Source organism: Ixodes scapularis, unplaced genomic scaffold (assembly GCF_016920785.2).
Source record: "Ixodes scapularis isolate PalLabHiFi unplaced genomic scaffold, ASM1692078v2 PGA_scaffold0__279_contigs__length_252992795, whole genome shotgun sequence".
In the NCBI taxonomy this organism is placed as follows: Eukaryota; Metazoa; Arthropoda; class Arachnida; order Ixodida; family Ixodidae; genus Ixodes; species Ixodes scapularis.
This window is the reverse complement of record NW_024609835.1, coordinates 127449739-127473531: the sequence shown is the minus strand read 5'-3', so window position 1 is coordinate 127473531 and position 23793 is coordinate 127449739. Positions and strand designations below refer to the sequence as shown.

Genomic DNA, 23793 nt, shown 5'->3' with positions numbered 1-23793 from the left:
TAACCCACACGCAAGCCGGTTACACGCTCCCTTCAAACAAACCACTTCAGCCTTGATGAACAATGCTGCCTGCACGGTGTCGTGTCCAGCGGCTGTCAAGCATGAAGGCCGATGTGTGCCGAATAGTCTACTTCCAAAACTCCCTGTAGGCAACACTGCGCGCTTTGCGTTATGGGACCTCTTTGGCAAGAGAGTAGTGGCATGGTTTCGGTTTCGATCGCCCCGTTGACGAAGTACTGCATCTCAGCACTGCATGAAAATGAAGTCAGCGCTCGCTTGTATTGCACTCATTGATCTTCGTGAGAGACTCCGTTGAAACACGGACCTCCAGCGGCCGTAAGAACCTGCCTAGACTTAGCAAGGAGTGGAAATAAGGCCTGCCGCGTCCCATTCCTTTGTGGCGGCGTGGCTCATTCCAGAGTGCGGCATGACCTTCCCTGGTCACGGATCATTTGGGAAGCCTAGGACATTGAGACGATGGAACAGGATGATTCGCCCAGTCCACTTATACTTCTTCCTTCGCTTACATGCGCACAAACTTTGGTACGTCGGGAGCTCCAAAAAATCGTGCCCCAGCGTTCTGTTCGTGTTGGTAGGCAACGCAGCAAATTTAGGCAAAGTCACATATTCGAAAATGCATGCACTAGTATATGGACGTGACGAGATGGCGTGAATTGAGTTCGGCAAATCGGAACCGAAACAATGGCCAAAATGTACTCAAGATGCTTTGCGCGGCACTACGCCGCAAGGATCGCTTCGATTTTGTAAGAGGTATATTCCTGTCCTCTGACGACCATTTTAGGAAGTCACGCTAATCCGACCTGATGCGTCTCGTGAACAGCATTACGTTTACTGTGAACGTTTTACGTTACATAGGGTTGTGCGAATATCCGAAATTTGGTATAGTAGTTCTGAATAATACACTATTCGATATTCGCTTCGAGAAGAACTGCACTATTCGCTTTTTTCGAAGTGTTGATTGCCGCGGGTTACCCCAGTTGAGTACACTTCTCACCAAGCACCGGTGCGCTGCGGAGAAGCAAAACCCGCGGAAGCGAGCTCCGGGGGTGTTGCTTCTTCGCAGCGCAGCGGTGCTTGGTAAGAAGCGCGCTCAATGGGGTAACCCGCCGCGACAAACACTTGGAAAAGTATGAATATCGTAATTGCGTGCTTGTAAAGTAAATCATGCATTCAAAGCGTGATGGTGCATCTGTGCCGACTCTATTCGAAAATAAATGAAAAGTTTGTGAATGTGTCTATCTACACTGTAGTAAAAGTTTCAAAATTAAACTGTTATGCAAGAGTATACTATGTTAAGCAGAGTTGCCCTTACAACCTGCGTTCATCATGCACGATTCATTCTTTTTTTTTTTAACTCTAGATTAAAGAAAGAATATTTTATATGGCAAGATTTGTAAATTCAGTCCACTGGGTATAGTTGGCCATCTCTACAGGATTCATTTTATGTCAAATCCGTCCTTTACTTGCCATCCCAAGACACCAGACCTTCTGAGGTCACTGTTCATAAATATAGATAGATTAAACTTGGTTTATAAATGAACAGGTGGAACAACCTTCAGAAGTTTAGCTGGGTTTTCGTCTAAGTATTATGTAATGGCAGTGAAAGGCGTGGAAAAACTATTCGATATTCGAATCGAAAATATTCGGGCAAAACCACTATTCACTTCGAACTCGCCTTGAGCTCAAAATCCACTATTCGCACAAGACTAACGTTATATTAACTAGCAGCAAGTGCGTTGCTGCAGGTATGAAGCCGGCTATGTCGCGTCGTTACCCTTCGGCGCAAGCTGTTCCTCGTGTCTGCCCGTATTACTGCGGGGGTCATTGTTCTGGTTTGCCAGCGGCTGGAACGCGTTCTTTTTCACGTCGAGGGTCCTCTGGACGTATGTCCCTTTAGAATCCACCGAAAGATCTCGAAAAATCAGAAGCCGAACCCGATTTCCAAGAGCAGAACCCTCGGCGCCCGACTACTTCCGCAAGCGACGGAGCAAGCTGGAATCGAGATGGCCCTTTCATGACGTAGTAAGGCGTCCATCGTGACTAGCCAATGGCGTGCCGCTACGGCAATCGCTTCCGTTTTTTTTTTTTTTTTTTTCTCTCGTTTTTTTTTTTTTTTTCGCGTCTAGGTGCTATTCTGGGTCCAACGGTTGTGATATTTAGACTGAGCAGACAAAAACGCGTTGTGCGTTGTGCCCGCTTGGGACCACTTCCGACGAGATAACACGCAGAAAATATGGCGCCATCCATCGGGTGGACGGGAACACTTCCTGTGTATTTTCTTCGTTTTACGCACCATTCTTTCACCATGTGCTTCATATGATGCTGATGATGTTATAAGTAGGGTTCCGCGTTTTCGGTTTATATTTTTTCGAAATTCGGCGCACTTTTTTCGGTGTTTATCTTAAAATTTAATTTTCGGTTTTTTTTTTTTTTTTTTTTTTTTGCGTATATTTATGCCCACAAAAGTTTATCGGCTTTTTTCGGTGAAGATAAAATAAACAGCAACAGACATCGGATCCGATTATCTTTGTACGTAGCTCTGATATTTGTGATCACTCAAAGAATAACGGCACAGGTACATTGAAAAAGAAGTGGACACTTCATTTGGCAAATGTTTGTAACTGTAAAAAAAAAACAAGAAAAAAAACACAGAAGTATAAAACAAGTCAGATATGAAGCCTATCCCGAGAAAACATGGAACTTCACCTTCTGTACATCAGGATTACGTGCTCTCTTTATACAACATAAACATGTACTTTCCCAGGTTCTCCTTGATCCGCACTCTTTCTTTCCTGTTAATATGACCCTGAGCTTTGAGAATGCCTTCTCAACGCAAACACTGAACACTGGCAGGCTGAGGAGATGAAGCGCTGCCTGAGCCAAAATCGGACAATCAACGAATTGTGACCGCCGAAAGAGATACGGTGCGACGTTTTGAAGCACAACTCAACATGCAGAGCTTGCATCAAGTCAGTCTTCCTTATAACCAGTTTGAAAACACGCTCGTACATGGCGAAGTCATGGGACATTTCGGACTTCACGTTCCGATCGATGATGCGCGCGTTAGACCAAACCTTCGTGATGCCATCCGTGTATCACAAACATTCGGACACGTTCCGATAGACACTGTCGTTCCACTTTTTCGCCACGGCTCTGCGGTACGACTGGAAGGTCCAAGTGACCTTCTCCCGTTAAAACTGATTTTTAGAAAATGGATTCGACGTATTTTTATCGGTTTCAATAAAAAATGCCGAACCTAGAAACTGACCTTTTTCGGTTAAAACCGAATTTCCGAAAATGGATTCGGCGTACCTTTATCGGTTTTTATCGGTTTAAACCGAAAACTCCGAACCCTAGTTATAAGCGACCATTTTTCATAGATAGTGATTGATTCCACAAATAAAGCAAAACCTTCAGTTTTTATGTAAGCACATTGGCACTGTTCCGGGGCCACCTTATGGACGGCTCGTGTGTTCACTCGTCGTGATCGGTCCCACGCCGTCGTACACTCGAACACTCAAACCCGTATGTGTGAACCAGCCTTAACCGCTCATTCACACTGGAAGCGGATCCGCGTTCGCAAGAGCGGTTGCGAACGCGGTTGTATAAAGATCCAGTACAATTGCACGCGCACTTGATGTCATCTTTATACAACCGCGTTCGCAACCGCTTTGCGAACGCGGATCCGCTTCCAGTGTGAATGAGCGGTTACAGTTGGAGCCCCTGGTACTGATGCGATACCATGTCATTGTTTTTCGCGCGCACGCGCGCGTGTGTGTGTGTCTGTCTGTCCGTCTGTGTGTGTGTTTGTGTGTGTGTGTGTGTGTGTGTGTGTCTTGACTGCCGGTAGTGAGCCCCAATGGGCGTCAGGTGTCTCCGCTGTAGAGGAAACATTTAGCCAGTGCAGTACGACTGCTAGCCTGGGATATTTAACGCGCATCACGCGGTAGTGATACACGACCTCAGGCCGGTATACTCATTCACGTCGAAGTGGGCGGGGGTGGAGACTTGAACCCAGGATCCCTGGGCTCTGCAGCGCAAAGGTTCACTCCACTCGCTCCGAGCTGCGGTGCGTTAATAACTTTATATACACTCGGCCACCGATCCCTCGAGGCGAACCATCGCTTACACACTGACGCTCGGTTAAACCTAATACATTGTGCAGTCTTTTTGGTCAATTACAGTAAGAGAAGAGACTCGAGCGATCTATCGTGGAACCGGGGAACATAGTCGATTTCCGTGTCTCATCTCTTTTTTTCGCACCTTAATATTTCACCCCCCCCCCCCCCCCCAAACAAATTCGACCCCCCCCCCTCCCCCCCACCCCCGAAATAGAACTGACTATACCGGCCTGCCAGGTGGTAAAAGGCTCGGTACTCAAGGACGAGGGTTCAAAATAGGGTATGGTCGCACCCTAGCAGGCACACTTGTACTCTGAACTTGTAGAACCACTCCGTCGCCTAAACCGAGAGTGATGTCCGCGGCGTCGGTTTTAAAGCACGGCTTGGAGCCAATAAGTCGCCGCAGCTGTGCTCATCTAGGGGCCGTCGGCGCAATGTGGTTCTGCGGCGGCTAAAACAATAGGCGCAACCGGAGTCCTGTTTATCTTACTTTAAATACCCCCTCCCACACACACACACACAAATCCCACCCCCCCCCCCCAAAAAAAAAAAACGAAAAAAAAAGAAAAAAAAAACAACGGAGTTCTGGATCCGCCCCTGGTACCTTTTGTGACGTCACACAACTGTAGAGCGCGCTAAAGTGTTAATGTTGATGCGGCCTCATCTTTATTTACGGTTTTCTTAATAGCTATTATAAATGGGAGTGTCTACATCCACACGCGGGGATGTAGCCAAGTCGGGAGGAGATAAGGCTCCATCCACGGCTACGTCACTTCCGGCGTGGTTGTACCCCCTCCTCCCCCTCCCCCATCCTTTTTTTTTTTTTTTTTTTTTTACTATGCCCACGCAGCAATCGACTTCCGGTCTGTGTGCGTGTGTGCACGCTACAGATACAAGCGCGAGCGGGTAGTCTGCAGAAATCCAGACTGCGCGTGCGCGCAAGTCAAGAACGTACAGAGCGGTGGGCTCGCACTTGTCCCCTTCATTGCGCATAAGCTCACACTAAAACACCTCGAACCAAGCCAACCACACAGACACGACGAAGCCTCACCGACTCGCCCCGGCAGCAATGCACACATGGGCGAAGGCCCCGGAGGCCTCACCAAGTCCGCACGCCCACACGCACGGATGACACGCACGCCGCGGACACGTGTGTGTGACTCCTAGACAACATAACTATAAAGATATCTATTGATACTATTTTTATGGCGCATGATATTTGCTATTAGCGTTAGAAAACAGGAAAAATGGATAATCTGTCTCAAAATTTGTAAGGTCACCGTGACATATTAACTTTAAAACTACAATAAAATTTAACCTTTCTATTTTTATATCCTATATTTCCTTATGAGAAAGCAGAATACGTGCGTAAAAACAAATTATGTCCTTATATTATAAGTCACGTGATGTTTGCGTGGATGGAGCCTCGGCCATTTTAAATTTCGGGACAAGAAATAGCATAGCGTGAAGACTAAAGGCCCGGTATTCAGAAAATGCAATTTCCTTTAGCAGCGTTTTCTTCATACTCCCCAATTTGCCTCAAAATTTGCTAAACACACCAACAAGCATGGCTAAAATAGTAACCCAAATATTGGACCAAAATAGTTTTTCCTTCGCGAAGTTATTGAATTTACAAAATGTGCCCTCACCGCGTTTTTTTTCTTTTTTTTTTTTTAAGGAAGTTTTTACTGTGAACAATGAAAAGGTGACATCAGGGGAAGGCAGGGGTTCACTCCTTGGACTGTATCATTTGTTCCCAACTGACTAAAAGGAGTTTCATGGTGTCAAATGAATGACGCGGAAGCTCGCTTCAGCACCCGCGGAGCATGACGAAACAAATTCGCGGCATAGTCCATTTTTAGACTGACTGCCCACTCAACCTGCAAGCGTGCCTTTCCCTGGCGTCAAGGTATTGAAAAAGGCGGGTATATTCGAATGTTGGTTTGGCCACCATTGCCACTTGCCGATTTCACAAAAACTATTCTGAATGTCGCGATTCAAAATTGTTTACCGGAAAGGGGCAAGGCCGGCGATTCCGAAAATAAAGTTAGTTGGGGCAGCTAAAACAATTGCCGGAGTACCCCTTAAAGGGGCGGTGCAACGATATTCAATTAGAATGTTTTTCACTTGACACGAGCTTACTGGCACCAGTGGAACTTAAGGATTCTCGCACGCAACGTCACTGACCAAGAAACTCCTTTGTTGCGGTGTAATTTCAAAGAGAAAAGCGATCGTTTTCATTCAATTTCTCCTTTGCAAAATTTGATGACGTAACGTGTGGATTGCAGTGAACCCCAATGACGATATTTGAATGCAATTCATAGATTGGACCCCAGCATTGCGTGGGCACTCGATTTGGGTTCGTGATAATTACTAGCTCGAGAAGCATTCGGGTAGTGGCCCGTGTCCAATCGCTGCAACAACGACAGTAGCCGAGCCATAACGTCTAGAACTCAGCGTGTGTCCTGTGCTTTGCCACCCCCAGCGCACGGCTATGTTCAACATTGGCGGCATATAATCGGCTCTAGATCACGTGGCCGCTTGTTCTGGCTGCGAGTTGAGGGGGTGAACGCTTCTCGTTTTTCTGTAATTTTTTTCTGGGACTCCTATTGCGTGGGGTGAAAAACGAGCGCGTGTTTCATGGATCATTAACGTCAGGCAGGCACGTATAGCCAGGATTTTGTTTCGGGGGGCCCGCCCATGACAAAATGTTGTATGAGGGGGAGGGGTGAGAGGAGGCCCCAGAAAAATGGCAGATTTCGGGGGGGAGGGCTAAACCCTATACAACCCCCCCCCCCCCGTGGCTACGTGCATGACGTCAGGGATCCGTTCTAAGCGGTATTTGCGCGAAGTACAAAAATTGTTTCATCGCGAAGTGCGTTCTTTCGACCTAACAGATGAGGGCACAAGGCTGCACAGCGCACTTAGTTGCAACCAAACGCAAGTGTGTGTGAACCAGCCTCGAGACATTAGGCAACGTTGGCTGGGGAAATTGTCGGGACGTAAGTCCTTGCGTATCCCTGATCCTTCGCCAACGTGTGACGGGGATTTTCTTTCTAAATCTGGCACGGCCACTCCGGGAGGCGCTAGTCTCCGTTCGCCCCTAGAGTTGCTGTATAGGCTACCGTAGGTAGCATATACAGGAACTCTATTCGCCCCCTAAGCTGACGGCGCGCTGGAAGTACGCCGGATCAGTCGTATACGCCTCTCTTTCGCCACGTGATCAGATACGCTCCCGCCCATACCCACGCGCAGAAAGCGGGGTCACGTGATGAAACGGAGGCGTTCGATTGGTCCGGCGAGCTTGTAGCTCCCACCGCACTGTCGGCTTCGGGATGAACGGAGCACGGAGAGACTACCGCGATTTCCACGACTGTGGCTAATCTCGGCGACTAATCTCAAGATCCCCTCGCCGCACTCTGCCCAGGCGGTGGACTCGGGCGAGCATAGGACGAATCTCGCAAGGAGCGTGATGTTTTTGCCAGTCACGTTGTTTCCTTCTTGTTTCGTTTTTTAGGTGTTATTTCTGCCAAGCCGTCGGTTGATCGATATGGACGTGGCAGCGCAGAACTCGGAGCGCGATTCGGCCGTCAGATTGTTAGCGGAAAAGACGATTGGGGAAATCGAGGAACACACGACAGCTTGGAGCGAACAACGTATAGCGATTGGCGACCGTGCTTTTCCTTTCCCGTCGTCCTTGTATGCATTTACGATGCATCACCGAGCATTTTGCCACTTAACAGAAACTAACGTGAAATTTAGTAGATGATCTCGCGATTTCTCTCGCTAATTGACTCCTTTCAGAAAGAAGTACGCGCCATTGTGGCTTCTGCGCGAATCACACGTGTCCGCCGTTGCTTGGACACGCGTTATGACAGTGTACCACTTTGTAGACTAATTGCTGTTTGTGGACGCATCAAAATAAAAATTATATTTGGTCAGGGGGATGCATCGGTTGTTCGGCGTGAGCTCGGCTTGGCTCGAGGGTGAGTGCAGCGTCAGCCTTCGGCAAGCACTCGAATCCAGTCATATGCTGCGTGCCGATGAAATGGTGACCGCCAATGTTGCTTGACTTTGTTTTGAAAAGGGTCTGTTGTAAGAGGTTTGCAAACGCTAGCAGGAAATTGTATAAGCCATGTGGCTACTTACTTTATTGCCGGAGGGTTAACTTTCTAAATAAAATTTCGCACTTTTTTTTTTTTTTTTGCGAGAATTGTGGTAATATTTTTTTACATCACGTAATATTGATTTGTTTTTCTGCGCCATTTAGAAATGACCCTTGCTGTTTGCGTGTGTGAAAATCTGTGGATACACGCGGGAAATTATATTATTGTTTGTGGTGCTGATTTTAATGTGTGTAACGATGATTTGCAATTCTTGATATCACCCTGCCATTATCAACCTTCGAGCTGCGTTTCTGTTAAATTACATTCTGAACTCTATCGTACGATTATCTGGGTTAAGATGGTCTTTCTTTTTATAACCTATATCTTATTCTTTGTTTATAAGGCCAAAAGAAAATAGAACATCTGTGGGCACGGAATAGTGACAGTGATTGTGCCTTTACAGGTATCATGATTCCGAGTGCTTTTGGCACAATAGCGTTATTTTTCTACCAAGTTGATTTTATATCTGCTATATACACGAACATGTCTTCAATATTGTATCGATGCCATTTGTTGTTATTGATGTAATCCTTAACTTTATGGCCAAATTCGTAACAAGAACGTAACTAATATGGGGATGTGATTTGTATTTTTTTTTATTTTTTTTCAAATACCCTCAAGGTAAGTACATTGAAGAGGGGAGAGAGCTGTAAAATATTAACTATAAAGTGCACATATTAATAATAGCATTTTTAAACATAACAATATCAGTGATGTTAGCAATTGAGGCAGCAAGGTGGTTCCAGTCTATAGATGTTTGTGGCATAAAAGAATATTGAAATAATGAAGTTTTAAAATTTGGAATACCAACCTTATGGCTATGATCAATGCGAGCAGATATGTACAGGGTGTCACAAAAGAAAATTTACACGGTCTTTTTTACCGCAAAAATAAACTAGGCACCGCCGAACGCTCATTCTCCGCCCAAAGGTAGAGCTAGAGGTCACAACCAGATGCCAAAGTTCAGCCCGATCCGATAACTTAATCAAAAGTTATAAGTGATTTCTGAAAATTTCAATGGGAAAATGGAGCCCATTTTCGTCCGTTTTCGGTTTCTGGTGCAATAGAGCCCCATGTATTTGAAAACTCCGTCGGCCGCCATTTTCCCATTGAAATTTTCAGAAAATCACTTATAACTTTTGATTAAGGAATCAAATCGGGCTGAAACTCTGGCATCTGGTTGTGACCTTTAGCTCTACCTTTGGGCGAAGAATTAGCGTTCGGCGATGCCTAGTTTATTTTTGCAGTAAAAAAGACCGAGTAAATTTTTTTTTGTGACACCCTGTAGAATGGTGGAGTAATTAGTTTATGACGAAGGGTAACATTTTGATGAAATATTTTATGAAAAAGACACAAACGAGAGATTTTTCGGCGGTGAGTTTGTACCGGCAGACCTAAAGTATTTTTCATGGTAGTGACACTGGCAGTGCGATGATAGTTTGTCAATATAAAACGAGCTGAGCGGTTTTTAATGGATTAAATCAGAGCAATTAGTGACGAGTGAGCGGGGTCACACACAGCAGCAGCATATTCTAATTTTGGACGGATTAGGGTTTTGTACATGGCTAGTTTTAATGAAGACGGAGCGAGGAAAAAAATTCTTTTTAAGTATCCTAACATACAGTTAGCACTGTTAATTACGTATTCAATATGAATCTTCCAAGAAAGGTTACAAGTTATATGAACACCAAGATATTTGTAAACAGACACTGAAGTGAGGGGATTATTGTTTAGATGATAAGTATGACTCACCGATTGAGCACGTGCTGCTCCATTTGCTCCAACTTTCTGCCTAAGCACTTCTCCTGTTGCACTTTGCTTCAATCCACCAAAAGGCGGAGATCCTGCTCTGGCGTTGCGCCGAAAGTGAATTATAAATAGTGATACTAATCGCTCCGCTGTATACACTGCCGGTTGGTTACGGTATGTTGATGATCTCTTCGACTAACGCGCTCTCTCGTTTCAAGAACCGACGGTACTCGGACGTTTCGCCGTATTTCTCCTTGTCCGAGGTCCATTGAGGCGGGTTAGTTAGCCCGTTGAGCGCGCTTCTCCCCGCGCCTGGGTGTGCTGCGGAGAAGGGACACTGCGGAGTGGAAAGCATAGCGAATCTGCGCATTTTATTTCGCCGCAACGCCGCCTGATGATTAGGGGGAAAACACTCCTCCAGAATGGTCTCGCGCACGCGCGCATTAATATATATATATATATATATATATATATATATATATATATACGGTACAAGTGAAACTGAAAGCGAAATTAGCTGGAACTGTGGACGAATGGAATCTTTTGCATAACCTTAACCAGTTGAGCTGGATTTTTTTCAAGAGTTTAGGTTTAACGCGTTTCGTACGCTACTTTTGCTTCATCGGAGACTCTCCATGCAGAAGTGCCTGGATATCCCCAACGACCAAAAGCTTTCTTTTCCGCTGAATAAGCCCCTTTCAAATGTTTATCGAGCAACATTGGCGGTCACCATTGCTTGCTCACGAAGCGCCTGACTAAATCCGAGTCGACGCCGAACCCTAACGCAGGCCTCGTGTCCACTACATACTTAGACTATGTGAGCAAGAAATGGCGGACATGCGTTGGCGCGTATATATATATATATATATATATATATATATATATATATATATATACATCACAACGTTTGAGTTGAAATGCGAGTGTTCCGGGAAATTTTAATATCTGACCCTTTACAACACCCCATCAAGCAACATTGGCGGTCGCCATTTCTGGGCACGGAACGTGTGATTGGATCCGAGTCTTCGCCGAACGTTGACGCAGCCCTCGTGTTCGATACGTGCTCCGCTTTCTCGTGGGTAGTGGACGCTACTGGGTGATTTCGCTGCCGCCGAAAGGCGTTTTCTCTCAGTGGGACTCGGGTCAACGCATGACTACAGTCTGTGGAATGTAAGCATTGCAGTAGGGGCTCCGCTTCCAGCGCGAGCTTCTTATAGTTTACATAGCGCTTTGTGGCGATCGCACACCCGAAGCGCGATGAAAGGCATGAAGCGCGCGTGCTGGAGGCGGAGTTTCTTCTGCAGATCTTAAGTGGTTGCAGACTATCACTGTATTGACGGAGACATGGAAGGGAATGAAGAAGTTTATACAGGGTGACCCCCCCCCCCTCCCCCCCCCCTCAAACAAATGTTTTTTTTTGTTTTTTGTTTTTTTTGCCGCGAAAAGATATTGGGATAAAGGAAAGCAACATGAACGGCGGAAAGGAGGAGGACAGGACAAAACATACTACGCATGGACGGCCGCTCTGTTTTCGCCCAAGTGTAGCGCTAGCAGTCCGGACTGGATGGCAAAGTTTCAGAGCTTGCCGTTGTCTAACTCAAAAGTTAAAGCGATTTTCGCTCATTTTAAATGGTAAATCGACGGCCGACGCAGCCACGAATAATGAGGATGAATGGCGTCTGCTACAGGAAATGGGCCCCAATTTCCCGATGGAGCTTTTAAAAAATCGTTTCTAATTTTTTTTAAAAAAAGGTAATGGTTTGTTGTGAAGCTTTGCCATCTGGTCGTGACTGCTTTTGCTACATTTTGACGTGCGCTGGGCGTTCGGGGATGCGTAGTTTATGCTGCGCAAAACATCTTCTTTTCTTGTGTGTGTGTGTGTGGGGGGGGGGGGGGGGGCATATTGTACTTGTGCTTCAAAGGTTCTTTTCGCTAGTCCAAAACGGACTTTCGGCTTGGACCAATCACATCACTGCTGCGACAACGAAAACAAAAATACGTGTATTGACAAAGATTCTTAGCGACTCACACAACCTAAATATGTTAAACTATATTAGATATAACCATGAGCCCCAAGCAAACGTGCTTTGTGTAAGAACCCGACATACGGAGGGAGGGACATCAAGCTCCTGAGTGGCTAAAGGTGTGCTATATTCATTAGTTTCGGCATTAAAGTATAGTGACTGTTCAACAAGAATAATAATTAAAAATACATTAAAGGAACCCAAAAGTTTCAAACGTTAAAAGAAGGAAGGATATTGAAAACGTAAAAATATCGGTTGGTTGTACAATAATAGAATTAATATTGAGCATACATCTTTTTTCTAGCGTGTGCCTTTTTTTTTTTTAAACTCGTAAATGCAAAGGGCGTTGAAAGAAACCCAATTTAAAAAATACAACATAAAAAGAAGTAAAATCTTAATAGGCCGATGTCAGCAAGTGTTCGGCGCATGCGTGAAGCCGCTACAGCTTTAGTTCACAGGAGGCAGGTGTCAGTTCCCGACACGGCTCGTGACGACTAGCCATCTGCACGCGCAGAGCTTTATAGCGAGGTCGTCCCACGTGCAGAAAGACCGTAAAGTTCCCTTCGTGCACCGCGACAGTGGTGGCGTAGCCATACTGGCCGGCGAGATTGGTATCTTCTACCATAGCCTCCTCCATACTCCCAAAGCCTGGCCGTTCGACGACGGTGCCATAGAGTTCCCGGTCGCAGATTTGGAGTGCGAGGATCTGGTAGCGCAGTGCATCAAAGAGTCATTTCTTGGGGAACCTGGACGTCAGCGCACAACCTTTGCAGCGGCGTCGACCCGAAACAAACTTGTTCGCTCGGGAGAAGGCTGTTTCGGCGTCTCGCCGCAGCGGGGCGCCAGTCACGTGGCTCTCCTCTCATCCGTTGTCCGCCGCTCCACCTTTTCCATTTCGGTAGCCGCTTCTCGTGACGATCTGCCAGGCTGTGTCAGTATATATGAGACTATGGTTCTACCGTCAAGTCGTGACGAAGTGTGACCAGGAAACGATAGCGCACTAGACATTATTAAAATGTTATGGGAGCCCCGAGTGCCCGACAGTCGTGGCTCTTATACTCCGTTCCACTTCGAACGCACCCGATGCTACGATCCGATGACGTATCTGGAGAGTTTCTGGGAACCGTTTTTGCGCATTCGATACGGCACGATGGGTCCTCCCGCACGAGCTACGCATATGCCACCGCCGAAGACTCGCGCATGCGCAGTTCGCACCGGAGGGCCCATCGTACCGTATCGGAGGGGCAAAAACGATTCCCTAAAACTCGCTAATCAAGCAGCGCCACAAATGCATCGTCACAGCGCTCGGTGTCTTTCTGGGTTTTTCCAACCGCCGGCTAAACCAACCACGCACAAAAAAAAAAAAAAGGAATAGTAGCAGACGGCGTTATGAACGGCGTGATGCGCTCCACATCTTTCGATGGCTGGACGACTCTGCTCCTGTTACTTTGTTGTGGAAGTGCTTCTTTCCCCAAGCGCTCGGAGCGGGCTCTCCGTTCGGCGGTTCTCGTTTCGCGGACTACTAAAAGTGGCGGTCCCGCGTTTCCCGGCGCAGATGTGGAGATGAGCCATGGGCAGGGGAGCAGTGGCGGGGGCGGAGCTCCGGGTGCAGATTACGACTACCTCATCAAGTTCCTGGCGCTGGGCGACTCCGGGGTGGGCAAAACGAGCTTCCTCTACCAGTACACCAACGCCACTTTCAACAGGCAGTTCATCTCCACCGTCGGCATAGACTTCAGGGAGAAGAGGATCGTACGTAAACCTTGCTTTTATTTTTCCTCTCTGCATTTTTTTTCTTACGTTCAGTTATTACTTTTTATAGCCAATGTCTAAAGGCTGGTTAACACACTTGCCGTTTCTTGTGACCGAGTTGCCTTTCGCTTTCTCGTAACCTTTTCACACTATAGAGAGCCTGTACTAATCACACGGACGAGATTTGTCGTTAAGCCCTGAAACACTTCCAGTTTGCGTATATAGATTTTTTTCTTTCTTTTTTCGCATCATTTTTTACTGTGAGCTCGACAAAATCCTAACAATGTTATAAGCGACCGTTTGTAACAGATTGTGCGTAGATTCGATCTCTCAAATAGTGCACAATCCTTCAGTTTATTTCTGCACACGTCGAAAACATGTTGCAGCTATAGGGCCATACCTCGATAGATGGCGCTGGAGAACGCATCGCACTTTGCTACAAAAAAAAACGCACACGTGTAAGCCAGCCTTAAGAAATCCCAACCGTCTTTCCCGCTAACACGGGGAAAAGCCAGTCGCTGCAATCTACGGAGAGCGCTCAGCGAATGGAGGCTGGTGATACGGTTAGGCCTAGAAAGAAAAGCCAATCCCTGCCCTCCGTAAATGGCAGCGATTGGCTTTTCCAAGTGTCTTGCGGGAAAGTAGACTTTCAAATTTTTTTAGAGTGCACTGATAGCTTAATCAGCGAGGTGCGTGGTTAGTCACACGCATTTCATCATCGCTGCGCTGCCAATGGGATTGCGTCATTAGCTTTAAGAACGACGGAGAGGCCAATCACGAAGCAAGAAGAAGCGCGACAGTTATAGGACCCGCTCCGCGTTTCTTAAACTGTCCTTGATAATAGGTGGCCAGGCAATAGTGCTGTATGGTGTGCGTCCCGTGTTCTGTCGGCGAGAAAACGAGTTCTAATACTCGTGTCCCACTATAGCGACAGGCAGAAGCAAACCACAACGACAAGCCTCAAACCCGAGTCTTTCGCGATTCGGGAGTCTTTGTACAATAAAGGATGCTATGCTGAAACACGAGCATCATGCACGCGAGGGTACCTTTGGCAGGCAATCGCTCGTGCTTACTTCACGAGCACCGAACGACTATACTTCGTTTCACCTTATCTGCGAGCGAAGCCAAAGGTAGAAGCGCGAAACCAGCGCTTTTTGCGTTTCTCCCCAGCTCGCGCGCTCGAGCAAAGCCTGAACGCACGGAACTTTCGCGCTCGCGCTTCCAGCTTTGCCTTCGCTCGCACATAAGGTGAAACGAGGTATAAACGCCTTCCAAATGTACCATCGCGAGCATGCTGCGTGGGTTTGAGGCTTGTCGCTGTCTTTTGTTTCTGTCTGTCGCTCTAGTGGGACACTGGCATAACCGAAGCCTGACCGACGCAGCGCTCGTGTGCCATGCCATATTCTTCGCTACTCGCTGGCTTCCGGTAAGATGGCGTTGCCTATAACTACACTTTTAATTGGTATCGAAAAATTCCGAGGACACCTAAGCGCTTCTTATGAGTTGTGAATGCTAAAGCAGGAATGTCGTTCTTCCGCTCGTCTGCGGTGTACTGGCGTGGACGGCCACGTTTCGCTACTGCCGAGGTTGCGACTGGGGAGTCGGGACCGGCGACCGAGCGCGCGCTCTCGTGAAGCGGCCGCAGCCCCCCCCCCTTCCCTTCCGGCAACGCATGCCATGAGAGCGGCGGCCGAGCACGCGCTCTCGTGAAGCGGCCGCAGCCCCCCCCCCTTCCCTTCCGGCAACGCATGCCACGAGAGCGGCGGCCGAGCACGCGCTCTCGTGAAGCGGCCGCAGCCCCCCCCCCTTCCCTTCCGGCAACGCATGCCACGAGAGCGGCGGCCGAGCACGCGCTCTCGTGAAGCGGCCGCAGCCCCCCCCCCTTCCCTTCCGGCAACGCATGCCACGAGAGCGGCGGCCGAGCACGCGCTCTCGTGAAGCGGCCGCAGCCCCCCCCCTTCCCTTCCGGCAACGCATGCCACGAGAGCGGCGGCCGAGCACGCGCTCTCGTGAAGCGGCCGCAGCCCCCCCCCCTTCCCTTCCGGCAACGCATGCCACGAGAGCGGCGGCCGAGCACGCGCTCTCGTGAAGCGGCCGCAGCCCCCCCCCCCCTTCCCTTCCGGCAACGCATGCCACGAGAGCGGCGGCCGAGCACGCGCTCTCGTGAAGCGGCCGCAGCCCCCCGCTTCCCTTCCGGCAACGCATGCCACGAGAGCGGCGGCCGAGCACGCGCTCTCGTGAAGCGGCCGCAGCCCCCCCCCCTTCCCTTCCGGCAACGCATGCCACGAGAGCGGCGGCCGAGCACGCGCTCTCGTGAAGCGGCCGCAGCCCCCCCCCCCTTCCCTTCCGGCAACGCATGCCACGAGAGCGGCGGCCGAGCACGCGCTCTCGTGAAGCGGCCGCAGCCCCCCCCCCCTTCCCTTCCGGCAACGCATGCCACGAGAGCGGCGGCCGAGCACGCGCTCTCGTGAAGCGGCCGCAGCCCCCCCCCCCTTCCCTTCCGGCAACGCATGCCACGAGAGCGGCGGCCGAGCACGCGCTCTCGTGAAGCGGCCGCAGCCCCCCCCCCTTCCCTTCCGGCAACGCATGCCACGAGAGCGGCGGCCGAGCACGCGCTCTCGTGAAGCGGCCGCAGCCCCCCCCCCTTCCCTTCCGGCAACGCATGCCACGAGAGCGGCGGCCGAGCACGCGCTCTCGTGAAGCGGCCGCAGCCCCCCCCCCCCTTCCCTTCCGGCAACGCATGCCACGAGAGCGGCGGCCGAGTACGCGCTCTCGTGAAGCGGCCGCCAATGGCTATCTAGAAGCCGTTCTGCTCAGGCAAGCAAGCTTTTTTTTAAAATATAGAGGTATGGCGATGATTATTTTGTCATCGCCCGCCTAGGGAATGAGCTTACGGACCAGATGGCAGCTGAAGTGCTCGGCACGTTTCCGTCCTGCTCTAATGGTTCAAATTTCACTCAAGAGAGGACCACGGATGCTGGACTTAAGAACCTTGGTCCAAGAGAGGTGTGCGCCCTTTTAATTCCGCTCACTCCAGGTTAGTATAAAGAAGTATTGACTCTTCATGCCTCGGAGCTGCTCTGAAAACATCCTGTCCCGACGAATTGGAAGGGAGCTTCCTTCTACAGGTCGATTGGCTCGTGAGTGCAAGCTTTCCGCTAAAATCGATTTCGGAAGCTGTAGAGGGCCCTACAGAAAGATTTAGAGGTACCAAAAGAAATGGTGGTGAACGCCAAAAAAATGAGACCTGCCGTCGTCCCTTACATTCACGCGGTCCCTCATAACTTAAAAAAAAAATGCAGCGGAACGTTAGGACGTTTCGTGTTCGTCTTTTCAGCCCGGAATAAACTCTCTGCGTCATGCAAAAAAAAAATATCAATGATCCTCAGGGGGATCATTGATTTTTATAGCCAATGGAAGAAACAGCAGAATATTACCCTAGTTACACGGGCGCTTTGAACTATCGTTGAGTTCAATCACAGTTATCGGCCCCAACTGTGATTGAACTGAACTGAACTGATATGGTGCTACACGGCTCTTTAGAACCCAGTTGAAGCTAAAACGAAACTAGCTATTGTGCCTCGTGATCAGTCTACTTGTTAAAGTTATCTACTCAGAGAAACATATTTTATTTACTATAAGTATATCGTACATTATGTTAAATACCTTGTTGCTTTTTAGCGGCATTCACATCCGTACCAAAGCAGATTCGGGGCTAAGTTGCGCATATTTTAGGCTAGGTGGGGCTAGCTACCACCCGCTACGATGGGTGCACCCATTACTATCTGTTCATTCACACAGCTAATCCCGCCGCCATCTTCGCTCGTTCGGTGGCTTGCCGGCTAGCCGGGATCGTTTTAGCGGCAGCTCGGACGCCTAAATCTATTCCTTCCCGGATATTTTGCTGCTACGGTTCTTTTTAGACGCCTCCCCCTGCATTCCGAAACAGTAAGTGCCTCGGAAACGATGGTCGGCGGCAGCGGTCCCGCGGACAGGCGCCATTTTACCTCAGTTGGGGAAGTCCGTTCATTTGAACTGAGGTAGGGGAGCTCAGTTGAACTCAACTGTCATTAGCGGCTCGATGACAGTTGGCGCCGCCGTGTAACTCCGGCCGATCGCGATTGAGTCAACTGTCGTTGACTCAATGGCAGTTGAAAGCGCCCGTGTAACTAGGGTATAAGTCTGTGGTATGTCAAACCGGTGTTGTTTATGACGTACCGCTTCCCTGCGGTGGCTCCTACGTAGGCCAAACAGGCCGTTGTGTGAATGATCGCGCGAGAGAGCACCCTGCTTCCTTAAAACTGTCACCTTCTGGGCATAGGCAACCTGCAATGCTGTTTGGTTTGGCGCTATCTAGTGACTGAAACAAGAAACATTGGGTATCCTTGGTACTGGCGGCTGCATGGTTCAAACGTGAGCTATTACTCTGGTGGCGCCGCTTAGGCCTAGTGTCTGCAGCAAGAAATACTGGGTAGACCAGGAAGCCGTGATCGCATAACATGCCAGTACGGCGGAAGCTACGGCCCTGGCGGGCCAATCGGGACGTGACTATGTATCACCGGAGTGAGCTTTTACTTGGAAGATGTATCAGGCATTTCGCTGCGTCATGTTCCAATCTGTGTACGTTGGGCTCGTATACGTTGCGCATTTCGGAAGCCTTCGGCACGCAATGTGGGGCTTATCGGTGACCCTTTGTCAAGTTATAGCGAGAGAGGATATAACCGTGGGCTCTCACTATGCTGGCGCCGCCTGGCTGTCGCCGGCTGGCTATTTGGCTGTGCATTGCAGCTGATATGTGTGTGCAGTGTTCAGTGACATTGCTATCTTGGGGCGTCACAGCAAAAAGACGGAGGGAAATTCATGAAGCGTATGTTATAATACCAAGGATGCAGATAAGTGTATCAGTGAGCCTCCCTTGACCCTGACAGATAAAGAGCGTTTATTTTTAGAGAAAGAGTAGGCACGTGGCAAATGACGTGGAGTGTTTGAAAGTGTATTTAAGACACTGTTTTTCTAAATAAAAATTCAGTTGCGACTGCGCCTTCTGTTGTCGTCTTCTTCACTCTGTCCTAGTTTTTGGCGCTTTTCTTTCCGTACAATGAACCAGCTGGCCCAACTCACCATTTTGCTTGCGATTTTCTTTTTTGTATGCAAGGGCGTTTTTCGCTCGGATGAAGTGGCATGTCTATAACAATATTTCAGTTCTTAGAGTTCTTAAGCTTTCATTTCATATATAATTTGTCATAAAATTTAATGTTACAAAAGTTCCCATCATTCAAACATGGTATATTATCGTCGAAGAAGCCAAGTTCTGGATTTTTTTTACAAAAATAACGAAAACAAAAAAAGTAATGGACATTTCTCGCTTTTAATGTATAGTTCAAAAACCCACGCGAAACGTTTATTTGTTGTATGGAAGGTATATCTGAGTTTGGCGATTCCCCCTGTGACGATCGGCCTAATCCCAAGAGACGCCTTTGGTCCTTTAGAGGTCAAACACTCAAGAAATAAAAATATGACGCAAAAACGGTTTTGAGGTTCGTCTTAGTGAGAATTACTACTTTTTCCTGCGCGCTTCGATATGAAATCGCCCCTCTACAAAACGTTTGTGCATTCGACGGTCCGGAAATCACTACAGGACGACATTCACCGGTGCGAGTAATTGATAAAATCTACACGAGAAGCATTTTTCGGTCCTCTCGATCGCTCCGCGCTGGCGGATCGAGTACTACTGGGATTGAGACCACCGCGGCACTGTGCTTTCAACTTGCAAATCTCGCGTCAAAAAAAAAAAAAAAAAAATCTTTGGCTCGGCGATTGTGGTTTCGAACGTTCAGGTAAACCGACGTTGGATAGAAACTATAAGGTTGGCTGCCACACGTGATGTCTATGCCAGTCCCGCCGTGGTCTACGCGAAATACTTTTTCTAGGAGTCGCACCGTGGCGCCAGTGTCTAAGCGCACGCTTCTAATAGCGATGGGGTGGTTAGAGAGAGGGAAAGAGAGAGAAAAAAATGCACCCGTATTCGCACCCGCGTAGTTCTCTCCGGACACGATGAAAGAGCATGCGGACACGCCCGAAGCACGTTGGAAGCGCGTTTGCGTTGGGCATCTATGAATGCTTCGAACGTACGTTTGCAAGGCAGCTTTTGTATCAGCGTCAGTGCGCAAGGGCCGTCATGTATACTAAAGTCACTGGATCCTGGGAAAGTAACGCCAAGCTCCGCGTGTGGTCGCCATCTTGGTCCATGAAATTAGCAATTTCTCCTTGACCCCTCCGTTCTTGGTGAGCCTATCTAGATTCGCTGGTGACGGGTAGCCTTATTGAGTCGTTTTTTGAATACCGAGATTTTGCTAACCACACACCGGCGAAACAGGCGTACACATTCGTACCACCACCAGATGCGGTGTCGGTGCTTGGAGGCACTGAAAAATAAGTTTACTGTCTTGAAATGCGCAAGAGGAACAATATAATTGTAAAAGATCCATGGAGATGGGCCTGATTAATAAAGTGATCGCATACGAAGTGCCAAAGACTCTTATATTGAAGAGGAACGATTCCAGTACGATGATGCCCCATGGTGATCTTGGCGCGACATGTTTAGAACGACCCCCTGAAAGCTTCGAAGATTTAAATGGACCGAGATGGCGATTTCCATGGCAACGTACGCCGATTAGCCAATGGCCTGGCGAGGTTTGGGTCGTCTGTATGTTAGTATCCGTTTGTGTCCGGCTAGCAGGTAGGGAAGGCAATGGCGCTACTTTCCCAGGATCCAGTGACTTTAATGTATACGAGGAACAAACACGCGCCAGTCACTGTCTGTACACTGTCTTTTGTGACACGTATAGTATTAGTGTGACCGCAGCGTAAGGTTTTGCGAGCGTGAACGCGGCGAACAGCACACTGTGACGGCTTTCCCTTTTTTGGTTTCCGCTTAAAGTAGACGAAACACCGAGAAGATGAAGGACGACAACGTTTTCCCGGCAAAGCTATATCCCGAGCTTGCCGACGGACGAAGCGCCGTCAGCGCGATTCACTTGGGAGACTATGAAAAAATCGCGGGTAGTTTACTTTGGGCCACCGGCGGCGTAAAAAAGCGGCAGCAAAGCGCGGAGGGTCTCTTCCGCCGCAAAGAGTGCTCGTTTGACGACCGCCTTATGGCTTTCATGGCGCTCGTAATCCCATCGCGCGTCACCGCCCCGACACGCCATGGCTGGCTCTCGGTAAATTAACGCCGCAGTATATATGCCATACGCGGGCAAGGCGGATGACCGCAGTTCTCGGGAGTCTATAGACTACGCACAATGTCCAAGGGCGCTTGGTCACCCAGATAGTGCATTGTGCAAAAGACAAGGATTCTCCCGTCACGGTTGTCATTTCGCTGTCTGTAGAAATATATGTAGGAAGCACACGCGCATGTATGATGCAAACGTGCTTGGAACATTCATGGGGTGCGCAGACAATTCTGTCAATAGTGTTTGCAACGAGCATGCGTGTCCATTGTTTGAAACACCAACAGCAGCTCTGATTTCTGCGGCGAGCAACTGAGCCCCCTCTCCGTCGCGTAGCGATCGACTGCCTTCGCTGCTCTCTGTAGCGTTTCTTCTTTTTGAGCCTCACTGCCGCTTGTCATTCATAGGGTAACATCGTCGGCGTAGAGACTGTGGTTGAGGCCCTTGATCTTATCTAAGATTTTCAACAAGCCGATCATCGCTGCGTTGAACAGAAAGGGGGACAGCACCGAACCCTGCGGTGTACCCCTGCTGCCGAGCTCTATCTCTTCGGGTTTTATGTCTCCTATCGTTAGTTTGGCCGTTCGATTCGAGAGAAAGTCCCGAACTTTGGGGTAGGCTTTGCGGCCTGCCCCCAGGTCCCTGAGGCTCTCCAGAACCGCCTTGTGTGTGACGTTGTCGAAGGCCTTGGTGAGGTCCAAGCCCAGGATGGCTTTCAGCCCTGCTGCCCTGTCCCGGGCGTCGAGTATGTGGTGATTGATTTGGAGCATTACGTCCTGCGTCGAGGGATGCGGTCTGAACCCAATCATTGTGTGTAGATACAGTCCCCGGTCCTCCATGTGGTTGTTTAGTCTCGCGAGAACTACGTGCTCCAGCAGTTTCCCCACGCAGGAAGTCAGGGAGATGGGCCGGAGGTTCTCGATCTGTAGTTTCTTGCCGGGTTTGGGCATCATTACCACTTGCGCAGTCTTCCGCTGCTGCGGTATTTCGCCCCGCTCCCAGCACTCGTTCATGTATCTCGTAATTACTTCAATCGACTCGTCGTTCAGGTTTCTGAGTGTCTCTTGGTGATGCCATCTGGGCCCGGCGCTGACTTTAGCGTAGTCGGAGTATCTCAGCCCTCACCTCGGCCTCCGTGATCTCCTCGTCTAGCGTGGGGTTGTCCCTACCCGTGTAGTCTTCTTGAGTTTCCCTCGTTGTAGTATGTGCCTGTTCTGCATCTCGTGTAAGAGTTCCTTGTCTGTACCGTTGTACGTGTGCGTGATGTTGAAATTCTGCCTCTGTAACGTCTTGCTACTGTCGGGGTCTAAGAGACAGCGAAGTAGGTTCCACGTCCTGCGCAGCCCAAGTTGGCCCCCCATGCTGCTGCATGTGGACTCTCATTGTTGCCGGGCTAGGCGGTTGGCGTGGTCCTCGGTGTCTCTGTCGAGCCTTGCTATTTCCTCTGCAGGTTTTGATTCAGCCTCTGGCGTCTCCATTTTTCCTGTAGGCTGTTACGAGCCTCCCACAGATGAAGGAGTTTGCTGTCGGCTGTTCCTAGTCCAGCTTCCTCAGGGATCTCCTTCGTGGCCTGTCCATTGCTCTATGTGTGTAATTGTGGTAGCGTCTGTGGTACTGTTGCGTGCTTCTTCGTGTTCGACTTCGTGCTCGCTTTCGCGCTCGCTCCCTTGTATCTGTCTGAAAGTGTCCCATTCTACCATTGTGAGTTTCCTGCCCCATTTCTCTGTGGGCCCCGATGAAGTGTCGTGGCAATAATAAAGTAATCGCTACCCAGGTCCTGCGTGTTGACCCACTTAGGCTCCGGTGCATTCTTCGTGAAAGTGAGGTCCGGTGTCGTGTCTATGCTCACGCTGTTACCCGTGCGCGTGGGCTGTTGGGGATCGGTGACAAGGGTTAGTCCAACGTGCTGCGCGTCCGCCCAAAGGCTCCGTCCTTTGACGGAGCCCCTTCGGTAGCCCCATGCGGGGTGCGGCGCGTTAAAGCCCCCAACGACCACCACCGTGTTTCTCTTGGCAATATCGAGTGTTTTGCAAAGCAGGGGTCCGAACCCCTGTCGCTGTTTTGGAGAGCTGTATAGATTTAGGACAAAGAGGCTGCCTTCCTTTTTGCTTGATGGTATAATTTCTTAGAGGACGTGCTCAACGTTTACTACCGTGGTTTCGTGCTGTATCACCGCTAAGTTTCTCCTTAGAAGGGTTACAACTAGCGTTTCCCTTTCGCCTCCGTCAGAGGCTCCGGCATATGATTTGTACCCCATTAATTTTGGAAGTCCCATCGTCTCCTGCAAGGCGATGACATCTGGTACCTCCTCCTTTCTATCGTTACTGTAAGAATTTTGGAGGAACTGCTGAAGGTTTCCCCGTTTCCGGCGAAACCCGTGGCAGTTCCATTGCCAAATTGTGTACTCTGTATTTTTGCTGTTCGGGGCCATATCTAGTTGCAATGTGCTGGTCCCCCTGTGGCCTTGCTGTTGTCACTGCTACTCTCCGTAGCGGCGGGCCTTTGGTAAGGTTTTGTGCTCTTAATTGGTCCCGCGGGTGCGGGACGGCTCTCCACGAGTGTACTTTCGATGGCTGTAGTTCTAGGTTCAATTCTGTCCATGCGCTGTTCGAATAGTTCTATCTTTGAGTTAAGTGCATCGAATTGCGCTTTTACGAGCTCCGTTAGACTTTCGAGTAGTTCGTCTCTTGATTGCGGGTTTTCCTCGGCTTTCCGCTTCAGCGGCGGT

The 23793-nt window shown here is 49.2% G+C and overlaps 1 protein-coding gene across 2 annotated transcripts in view; it reads left to right on the top strand.

Annotated features, from left to right (window-relative positions):
- LOC8033539 (ras-related protein Rab-27A) overlaps positions 1-23793 on the top strand; it is a 197046-nt gene that overhangs the window by 146812 nt on the left and 26441 nt on the right. For both annotated transcript variants that reach the window (XM_042289797.1, XM_040211328.2), the window contains exon 2: positions 13637-13833. In XM_042289797.1, the coding sequence (XP_042145731.1) occupies positions 13645-13833 (189 nt within the window). In that variant the 5' untranslated portion in view covers positions 13637-13644. The remainder of the gene's footprint in view (positions 1-13636; positions 13834-23793) is intronic.